General features: G+C 55.4%; 2 protein-coding genes across 2 annotated transcripts in view; both read left to right on the forward strand.

The window, feature by feature from the left end:
• Positions 1–2,013: 2,013 nt before the first annotated feature.
• On the forward strand, positions 2,014–4,188 carry VDAG_01527 (phospholipase; the record flags this gene model as incomplete). The annotated part of the gene is made up of 3 exons (XM_009650413.1): positions 2,014–2,080; positions 2,184–2,733; positions 2,798–4,188. 3 exons carry the CDS (start codon positions 2,014–2,016, stop codon positions 4,011–4,013), a joined length of 1,833 nt encoding a protein of 610 aa, XP_009648708.1. The 3' UTR covers positions 4,014–4,188.
• A 6,207-nt stretch (positions 4,189–10,395) lies between these two features.
• Positions 10,396–11,049, forward strand: part of VDAG_01528 (uncharacterized protein) — a gene marked incomplete at both ends in the record, with an annotated part of 1,027 nt that continues 373 nt past the window's right edge. Inside the window, one exon of the mRNA XM_009650414.1 lies at positions 10,396–10,979. Coding sequence (XP_009648709.1) covers positions 10,396–10,979 — 584 coding nt within the window. The remainder of the gene's footprint in view (positions 10,980–11,049) is intronic.

An 11,049-nucleotide genomic window follows, 5' to 3' on the forward strand; every position in this document is an offset into this window, starting at 1 on the left:
CAGCCTTTTGTGTGACATGCCCTCCATGTAAACATGCCCAAAGGTTTGCGACTTTGGTGCAGAAGGCTAAAACGGGTGGCACCTGGAGGAGGTTCATTCTTCCATGTCAGGCAGGGAAAAGGCGGGCAGGCAGACGGCGAGGCAGGGTCAAACAGCCAAAGCAACGACCCGGCAAGACGACAGACCTGAGGTAAGGTGAGGGAGGGCGGGGGGACACTCCATTGCCGGCCACGCCTTCTGCAGCCACATTGTAGTGCAGTCTTTCAGTGGTGCCACATGTTCTGAGCCATCGAGGCCCAAGACTAGGCACCTTAGGAGCCATTCCGAAGGTGGGATGCCTTTCACCCATTGCCCAGGAAATACCTACCCTATCTAGGGTAGGTACCTAGGTAGGCCATGGTCTACCGCCCGTCGACACATTTTGCATGAGTATTGCAGTCGGACTCGACGTTAGGCTCATCCGGTTTCAATCAGGAATCATCTTCACAAGACGAAGTGATCATTCCGCAGCGACAGCAACCATCACTCGGTTGGGTGGCATAAGGTACCTTACACAGGCCGCACACAAGGCACTTTGCTGTACAACCAACCACCTGGGCACCCAGGTGAGGCAGGAAGGAAGGGAGCTGGCCAAGAAAGTTGACCACCTATCTACGTAGGTACCCAGGTACTTTTGAGGTAGGTGGGTAGGTTCTTTCTCAATCGAAGACTTCTCAGTCGAAGACTTCTCAGTCGAGGACATGCGATACGTCGAGCGAGGCCAGGCCATGTGCGGCCACGTAAATAAGGTGTAGGCCATGAGCTTCACCGCTCCCACGGTGTTTCTCTTTGGCTGCTTGTGCATGTGAATCTTGGTGCCCAAGTTTGTCTTCGCACCTGTCTACTTGTCTCTCAGTCGCACCTCGTGCCCCAAGGCTTTCCTCGCCGGGTCATCAGTCAGCGATCGATGACAATGCATTTGCCAGCCAGTCTCGTGGCGGCCCGACAGAGGAGGACGGACGCCCGGGGAGAAGGACATCTCGGCTGCCTCCCTACCATGCCCTTCCTTTGCCTCTCTTCTGCTACCGCGCTGCTTGTTGGTTGCGCTTCTTCTCGCCTTTTTTGCAGGGCTGCAGGGTTCAGCAGGCCAAGAGCTCATAGCCAGTCATCGCTCCTTCAGCGTGTGACGGCGAGGCAAATGAGGGAGGCAGGCGTCTTTTCGAGCCACTGACCTCTGTCTGTCATACGATGGGCCTGATCTGCCAAGGGAAACACAGCCACACTGAGGTCAACTGTACCCCGCTGCCGTTGCCCCTCGTGCTCTGGGGACCCGCCAGCTCCTGCCTGTCCTGTTCTTGCCCTGTCAGCATCTAGCTGCGCCGCGCCTTGGAGGTACATCATCGCTGTGGCTAATAATGCTGGCCTGTATCGTTCAGGTACGCCCGCCAGAAACCGACGATGACATGATACGGGGCATGGGATTCGAGCTCTTCCCCTCCCCCCCCCCCCGGTATCCGTATTGGCGTTCCTTCCGTTGAGGTAAGCTGATGCCAGCCTTCCCATCAAATCAGTACTCTTTTCCTCTTCTCCATCACAGGGCTGAAATTCTTCGCTCTGCAGAAACAACCTCAAGCGCTTGCCATCCAACACATTTCGACGTGCGCGAGACAGCACCGACCGAAGTACCTGCGACCCGAGTCGCCCGATTAGGTACTCAGTTCGCAAACCCCCCAAGTAGCGCATCTGCTCCAACGTCGCAACGACAACTTTTGCCCAGATTACCTTGCGTCACTCGTGACCCAACAAACCCGCGGTTGCTCCCCCAGAAAGCCTGTGCCCGCGTCACTCGATCAACACTGGGGGGAGGGGGCCCGCCTCTTGGGTGTGATTTCGACGACAGCATCAACGAAAGAGGTGCCCGCGACTCCGTCTGCGACAGCGCCTGCGCCTTCGACTGCAATCGCGACTGCAATCGCGACAGCTCACTTCTTTCTGCATCCTCGAACGGCCACTTTTGTCTTCAATTTTCGCAAAATGGATTCCGTCGGGGTCAGGCGAAAAGATACCACAAAGGGCCCTCCTCTTCGGATCCTGTCACTTGGTAAGTGGAAGCAAGCTCAGGCAGACTATTGTCGTGATCTCACTACTAGCTGCCATGTACCTTTTCCACCTTGCACTGGCTGACGGCAATTGCCTCGTGACAGATGGAGGAGGCGTCCGTGGCTATTCGATGCTCATCATTGTGCAGGAGCTTATGCACCGTACCTACGTCGAAATCGAAGGGCATGCACCTCGGCGAAACCAGATCCCCAAGCCATGCGACCACTTTGACCTCATCGTTGGCACCGGCACCGGCGGCCTCATCGCCTTGATGCTCGGGCGTCTACGTCTCGACCTCGAAACTTGCAAGGAGCTCTATGTCCGCATGACAAGGATGGTGTTCGAGACGGACAAAACCATTGCCGGCATACCATACCGTTCGACCTTATTCAAGGCTTCTCGTCTAGAAACTGCAATCAAGGAAGCAGTTCGCGAGCATACGATATACGAAAGGGAAGGCAATGACGGCACCCAGGCCGACGCAGTTAGCCCCCTTACTACGGCTTCCGGCCCTCGACGTCATTCCAGCAATGCCAGCGTTGTCAGTTTCAGTGCGCGGAGTCCTCAGGCCCAGATGGCACGCCCTGCGTTGAACTCCCGTTGGGGGAACCCAAACGCGAGGCTTTACGACTCCAGAGAGACAAGAACCAAGACGTGAGTACCCTCCCCGACCTGTTGCCAGGCGCTGTGAGCCCAGCACCAGCTAACTCCCCTGCAGTGCTGTTCTGACCATGTACAAAGGTGCTGGCAAGAGCAGCGCCCCCATGGTCCTTCGGTCCTACGACTCGAGAAGAGAGCCACCGCCGGAGTTTGATTGCAAAATATGGGAAGCTGGCAGGGCCACGTGCGCTATCGGCCTCGCCTTCAAGCCTATTCAGATCGGGCAATCAGTCTTCCACGACGACGGCGCCGGCCCATTCAACCCAGCTCCGGAAGCTTTGGAGGAGGCCGTCGTCAATGAGTGGCCAGGTCGGGAGATTGGCGTCTTCGTCAGTGTGGGAACGGGAAGGCGGCCGAAGAGCAGCGATGCGAACCAACAAATGTGGTACGAGGGTTTTCTAGGCGAGTATGCGGATGCCCGACGAAGACTGATCGCCAAAATCGAGGGCTGTGAAACGACGCATGAGAGGATGAAGACGGAATATTTGCCGAACAGGAACGTCAACATCGAGAACTACTATCGTCTCAATGTGGAAATCGGAGTTGGAGAGTTTGGCATGAATGAATGGCACCGTTTGGCGGACATCAGCAGCGGAACACGGCAATACCTGAGGCGGGAGGCGGAACAGAAGATGATACATGGAGCGACATCCAAAATGGCCAAGATACACAAAGCCCACCAGCGTTTGGCCCGCTTGCCAAATGTACCTGAACTGGTCAAGTCATCCGACACGTCCATGCCTTTTGCTGTTGAGCTGCCAGGGGATGAGCCAAGCTGGCCAGCACCTGGCACGCCACGGAGCCGGCAGTCGTACGAATCTGGAACCGACAATCTCCAGCTGCCTTTCGGCACAACACCTTCACCCCGAAGCTCAGGCGAGCGTCTGCACTCACCGCCGCCTATGACGGGATCGCCGTCGGGCCGCCCAGCTCAACTGGCGCTACCGGTGGCTGACCCGGCCTCGCCCGACTCAGACAAGTTGGTCATCACTGCGCCGACTCCGGCACAGTACCGGCACGCAGCAGGGGCCGATAAGATTGCTATCATGAGCCCCGACGAGCATCCGCGATGGCAAGGGTCGAACGGGCAACATGCTTCTCATCAGCCTCAGCTTCCGCAACGCATCCCGCCTCCTCTGCCACCCAAGACGCCGCTACCGGAGCGGCAGATGTCGCCTAGGGGCCCGCACGGGGCTCCTCCTCTGCCATATCCTACCGATGATGAACCCCCGCCCGTGAATATGGCCAGGAAGCCAGACTACAGAGGGCGTTGAGGTCGACATATTGCAGATAGTCAACAGTTGCGTTCTTGCCTACGAGCATGGGTTGCATTCTTTGCGGGGTTGGAATGAGTGTTCATTGGGCTGGCGTTCACTAGCTGTTATGTTTTTTTGGCCCTCGAGGCCTTCCGCAAGGATACCACAATATCATGTCAATTTTTTTTCTGCTATCCCGTCAGTTTTGGCTGTTTCCCGGGCACGATATGTTTGCCACACAATGTGCATCAAGGCTTGTTCTTCTTCGGGAGGGTTCGTAAGTCACCGAATCGATAATGGCGCTCTGGAACCGGCAATAACGGTGGGATCATGATGATGAACGAGGTCTGGAATAATGATGGTATGGGAAGCGCGTTGTGTCACCACGGAATTGAACAAAGTGGATTGATTGTTGTTAAGGTACAAAAGGAGACTTCCAGAAGTCCAAACGAAGGTAATTGGTCAGATCCAGCATCGGTAAGGAGTCTTACCGGGGCGATAACGACAGAACAAATGCATCAAATGAGGACTCCACATTTGGGATGAAAGTACTCCTGGGTCACAGAACAGAACCTTGCCTGATCGGCAACACACCCCCTCAGATGGGTAGGCGAGCCTCTCTCTGACCATCTGAACCACGAAAGATCAGGCAGATGCCTGTTGGCGGCTTTTGGTAGAGAATTTGGTGCCTTTGGAACAGTTGGCGTTCTCAGGGCAGATGAAGGAAATCGTGCTTGTGAAGCAAATAAGGATGTGTGTAAGTGTTAGGAGAGGTGGGCGAAATTGAGCAAGCTGTTCACTGGTGGACCGCTGGTACGCACTCCATCTGCAGAAGCTTCACGAAGTTCTGATGCTTCTGAGTCGGGAGAATCTTTGTAAGCCCATCGCTCACTATCTTGTCAGTGCTCATCCAGTCCACGGATATCTTCCCCTGTCTGACTGTTTGTCGGATCCAAAGACGATGGATGTCAACATGCTTGAGCTTCGTAGTGGCTTGAGGCCTCTCACTAGTGAGTAACAGCAGCGTTTGGCGGTTATCACAGAACATCTGGATCGGAACCTTGCCATGAAAACGTAGCTGAAGCTCCTTGATCAGACGAAGAGTGGCAAGGTAGTTCCTCGCTGCGACACTGAGGGCCACCAGCTCAGCTTCGGTGCTAGAAGTGACCACGGATCGCTGCTTTGTAGCTTTCCAGTCAATTGGACCTCCAAAGAGCATGGTGGTGTATCCTTGTGAGCTAAATCTGGTGATGGGATCATCGCCGAATGATGCGTCGCTCGCACAATACAGCGATGTAGAATGGTCTCCTGATCCTCCGTAGGACAGCGAGAGAGTCCTTGTGCGATAGAGGTAGCGGAGACAGTGGTCTGCTGCAAGGTGATGGAGTTCTGTCGGCCTGAGCAGAGACTCCGCAAGTCTTGAGGCAGCTTTGGCCACATCAGGTCGTGTTGTGGTTGCTGCGTAATTGATGGAACCAATTTTGCGTTGGTATAGTTGAATGGATTCAGCAGAGGCTTCGTAATCCTTTGGAGCAGGTGCTGGGTCTGTTGATAGAGGCGTCAAATGACCTCTGGTGGATGGCTGGAGGTTGAGGTCCTTCATCTTTTCAGTGATGTAGTTCTCCAGAGACAGCCAGAGCTTGCGCTGGCTACGATCTCTGACCACTCTGATGCCTAAGAACCATCTGACCTCGCCAAGTTCTCGCATCTCGAACAGAGACTTGAGCTGGCTCTTCAGCTCTTCGGCCGCTTGGCGATCCTCTTTGCGGTTCATGAGGATGATGTCGTCAACGTAGAAGAACATGATCATGCCTCTGCCCATGAAGACACAGTTATCTTCCTCGAGAGCCACGAGGCCGATCTTCCGCATAGCCTCGGACAGCAGCTTGTGCCAGAGAAGCGGTGATCGGCGCAAACCGTACAAAGCTCTCTTCAGCTTGAAAATCGTGCGCCTCTGTGGAGCGCCCTTCTTCTGTTGCATCTCCTGCATGAGATCCCAGCCCTGAGGGGCCCAGACGTAGACTGTCTCGTCGAGGTGTGCATTTGGAAAGGCGTTGACGGCATCCAACTGGTGCGTGTCTAGGTCAAACTCTGCACAGATGGCCATCAACGTTCTGAACGTCTTGGCTGCCAGTGTCGACGCGTATGTTTCCATCTCATTCTTGGGCTGTTGGTCTCCTCGTACGCAGAGCCTGGCCTTGAACTTGGTCACGTAGCCGGTGGAGTCAACCTTGTATTTCCAGACCCAGGTCAACCCGAGAACCTTGTGTATTTCCTGGTCGACCGATTCGAAGGGGACTTGCTCGATTGTGTCCATATTTTCAATGGTGTTGACCTCCTGGACGCTTGCTTCTAGCCACTGCTTTTTGTGATCAGAATGAAGCATCTCCTTCCAGGATCTTGGCTCCGCGGGCATATCTGTTCGGAGAAGCGGTTTCTTGTTCGATGGAGTCTGAGTGTGAAAGAATGAGTATTCCACGGTCAAATGTGATGATGGAGGCATTTTCTTGCTGCGGCGGGCTCCTAGAGCCTGGTCGGTGGGGGTGCCGTCTTTGAACTGTGACGGCTTTCTGTCTCTAGCGCTCCTTCGAGTGCCTTGGATTTGTGTTGATGGCGACGGCTGTGGGGCTGGTGCCACTGATGGTCGGGCCTCCACAGTCTCTGTCTCGTCTTCAGCTGAACTTTGATCAGCTGGTGTGTGTTGAGGTGTTGATTCAGGGCTCCGAGCTACTTCGATAGTGTCTTCAATAGCCTCTTCAGTCACTTGAATGGTGTCTGGCACGGGGATCGTGTCTTCCACAGCATCTTCAGCCCCTTGAATGGTGTCTATTACGGCATCTTCCACCCCCTCAGAGACAGCTGGCTGGCCTTGTCCAGTCTCCGTCTCTGGAGTTGGACGTGGTGACGGCAGGACATCATCTCTGCTGGCTGTGTGACCTTCCCGGGGTCGCAGTATCTCCGCGTTGATCTTTCCTCCAAGTTGGAATGTCCGGGCTTTCTCGAACAGGTCGATGGTGGCAACATCGAACTCGTCAATGTCCAGTGACGAGTTGAAAGGATTCTGGGCGTCCGCAACGGGCACGTCCAAAGCCTGGAATTCGTCCTGTAGAATTGGCTTTGGGGATTGGGCGTCCTTGAAAACTGTGGACTCATCGAAACCCACGTCTCTTGTCCTCAATACTGCTTTCATCTCTGGAACCCAGATTCTGTATATGTTGCTGCTGTCGTATCCACAGAGATAGCCGATGTGGGCTCTCGGAGCCAGCTTCTGCTTTCGGTTACGTCCCTCTTGGGCGTCTGCCGTGAGAGGATACGCCCTGCATCCGTATCTTCGCAGGTGAGCCAGGCCTGGAGCCGTAGTTCGAGCGGCAAGGCCCTTGGAGTTGAGCCAGTCGTTCAGCCTTCCTTCTGGTGTCGCCCACTGTAGGCGTCCCTTCGGCGTGAGATTGTGGAGATATGCAGCGGTTTGTACCACCTCTGGCCACAAATCCTCCGGGAACCCAGCAGCCGAGGTAAGGGTTCTTGCGATGGTGAATATCGTGCCTCCATTGCGTTCTGCGGCACCGTTCTGTTCTGGTGTCCTTGCGGCTGATCTCTCCAAGAGAATGCCGCGCTCTTCTGACCAAGTAACCAGATTGCTGCGTAGTGCTGAGTCCCAGTCAACTCTCAGGACCTTGATGACCAGATGGTACTGTCTCCAGAGAAACATCTCAAAGTTGATAAACGCCTGGAAGCCATCTGCTCTGGCAGGCAGAATCCTGACAACAATCTTCCCCGAATATGCGTCCGTTATTACAAGGCACGACTCCATGCCGTTGTACGACTTCCCAGGGCTGAAGAAGTCCAGGTTGACGCGCTCAAATGGATTCGTCGTCGTGTACGTTGGCTGTCTCCGAGATACAATCTTCTTGGATTTCGCTACCCCGCAAGACTCGCATTCGAATGTTGTTGGCCCTTTCACCCCAACTCCAGTACAGCTGTATGGCAGCTGCTGTATGGCCTCTGGGTGGGCATGAGCCAGCCGTTCGTGCCAGAGCCTCGAGTCGCTGACCATCGCGGCTCTCTGCTTCTTGGAGTGATAGAAGGAAGTGGTGCTATGTAGGGTGTTCACCGCATACTGGCCACCCTTCTCCTGAAGTGGGATCTCTGAGCCAGTGGCTGGGTTGAACAGCATGTTCCTGAGGGAGTCCAGTCCGAGTCCTTGGCGTTGGAGCTGCCTGGCTGAAATAAGCGTCGTCGGGTAGTCTTTGATGTACGAGACATCATGGCAGGTGATGCTGATGACGTTCTGCTTGCTGTCGAGGGTGTCGATGGCCATCGTGCCATGCCCTTCGACGGGGCTTGATTTGCCTCCTCCTGTGCTGTATCTTACAGTGTCGGTGGCCTCGCGAAAGTTGGTGAGGAGGTCTTTGTTGTTGGTTATATGGTTGGGTGTACCCGAGTCGATCAGGAACTCGTGACGGAGATCCCCTCCTCGGTTTGTCCGTTGAAACTCGTCCGAATCAGCGACGGAGAAGTTGCTCATGAAGTTGGTGTACTCGTCATCGCAGCTCTGTTCATCATCGTCACCGAGGAAGTTGTTAAAAGCAGAGACGGCGACTCCACTGGTGCCTCTTGCCTCCTGCCGCTTCTTTTTGTCCTCCTTGATTTTCTCGTTCCAGAATTGCAATGTGCTTGGCTTCATCCTTTTCTTCGCTTCGTCAATGTAGTCCAGCAGGCTCTGATCGGATTGATAGCTCTTCTTCCTCCGGTGTTCCGCGATATTTGGGCACAGACAGATGGGCTGACACGCCTTGGGTGCCCTCTTCTGCTGTACACAGTCGCAGAATGGTCTGCGAGAAGGCGAGCTGTTTGGCTGTTGAGGAGAGTCACGATGGGAATCCTGGGCACTCGTCCGATCACTTTGACCATTCCGGTCCTTGCCCATGAAGGTCACCGAGTCGCTGTAGAAGGACGTCTGAGATGGCTTGGTGGTGAGGCGATGCGGTTGGTAGTCTCTAAGGTAGCTCTTGTACCTCAACGCCAGTACCTTCCCTCCATCACGATCATCCAGCTCCCGGCGAACTTGGTGGGCGCACTCTGCTTCGGCCCACCCTGGAGACACGGAAAGAATTGCCCGAAGGAATTGAACATTTTGATCTGCGGCTTCTTTAAGCTGAGGAATCCCGTGCTTCTCAACTTCGATACAGAGTAGGATGAAGTCGTCAACCCACTTCTCATGGTCCATCTTCTTGATCATCGCCATATGCTCCTCCCAGCGCTGGCGAATGTATTGTTTCTGTCCCATGTCGGAAGGGGCGAAGTGGTCCTTCAACGCCTTGAGCCACTCCTGGCTGCTTTCCTCGTTCATGAAGACGGCCGAAAGGCTCCTGTCGACTGTGTTGAGGATGTATTTCTGGACCTCCTGGAGGCCCGCTGACTCCCTGTTGTAGATGTCCAAATGGATCTTGTACAACGTCAGCAGTGTGCTGAGATCTCGCGTCTCATCTTCGAATGACGGTGCTGTTGGCTTCTTGGCCCTCTTGGGCCGCCTGTCAGCCTCTTTGTCTGGGTCGACTAGATCCCAGGCCTCGTAGGAGGTCGCCACGGCTCTGACGGAGTTGAGCCATGTCCTCCATTCCTCCCTCCTTGTAAGTGTCACTCTGTGCTTACCAGAGTCCATCTTGAGGATCCCTGGGCGTTGTCGGAGACCGTCGGGGAGGTCGTTCGATGGTCGCGACTGATCGCGTGTATGTTGAATATCATCAATTGACCCCGCGTGTACTCAAGCCCTAGGCCACACGTCTCGGAGGTTCAATTGGTCTTGAGGAGCTGATTTCTCCTGCTTCGATGTGTCGTGGAGAGATGATCGCTCTCCTGGAGGATGTCGGTAACGGCCCTTGGCCAGTGGTCGTCAATGGCGAAACGTCGCGTCAATTGACTGTTGAAGTGCAGCGGCGATTCAGCTGTAGACAGCTTCGCAGCAGGCGTATTGGCCGTAGGCGCCCTGCTGTAGATATCGAAGGTCAAGGAGCTGTATCGTCGCCCGGGCTCATAACTGTCACCACGGAATTGAACAAAGTGGATTGATTGTTGTTAAGGTACAAAAGGAGACTTCCAGAAGTCCAAACGAAGGTAATTGGTCAGATCCAGCATCGGTAAGGAGTCTTACCGGGGCGATAACGACAGAACAAATGCATCAAATGAGGACTCCACATTTGGGATGAAAGTACTCCTGGGTCACAGAACAGAACCTTGCCTGATCGGCAACACCTACCTACTTGGTATTGACCTCGGATATAGGCACCGTGCACTCACGATGAACACACTCACACATGATCTTTCCATCTCAGAGCCAATGCCCAGAGCCGACACTCTCAGCTATGCGGAGCATCATTTTCATAAAGAATATTCACTCTAGATGCCCCGAAAGACATTGATCCTCGCCGGAGCCCCCCTCTCATCCGCCCTGACCTGGGATCCCTCTGGCCTGCTGAACGACTTCTCACCCCCCTTCACGGCGTTCCTCAGCGACGACAACCCGCCAGACATCCCACCATCCAGCAACCCATCATGGCGCTCCCTGCCCCTGACGCGCCAGCGTCTTGAGACGGGCCTCTCGCAGGTCCACGCCTACCCCAACACCCCCGCCTTGCAACCAGACGCCAACTTCTTCACAACGTCCCTCACCACATCAACCCCGAGCTCCGGCTCTCACGACCTCACGACCCAGTTCTACGACCACTCCCTGGCGCACCACACCGCCCTCCCCTCCTCCCCCGTCCCCGGCCCCGCCGAAGAAACAACATCCTTCCTCACAACCTCGACCTCCTTCGCCTCAAACCCGCCCAGCGAGCCTCCACTCCCCAGGGCACCCACCCACCAACCCCTCCACCTCTCCGACCTCGAAGACGTGCCCCCCGCCCCCTCCCTCCTAGCCCTCCACCCGCAAACGGTAACCCTAAACCTCATAGCCGGCGTCATGGCCCCCTCGGCCCGCGCCCCGTGCGCACCCGCTACGGCGCAACGCTGCACGTCCTCGAGCTGCTGCTGGGGCGACGAACACGCGCGCCGG

The sequence above is a fragment of the Verticillium dahliae genome, genomic scaffold, assembly GCF_000150675.1.
Source record: "Verticillium dahliae VdLs.17 supercont1.2 genomic scaffold, whole genome shotgun sequence".
Taxonomy (NCBI): domain Eukaryota; kingdom Fungi; phylum Ascomycota; class Sordariomycetes; order Glomerellales; family Plectosphaerellaceae; genus Verticillium; species Verticillium dahliae.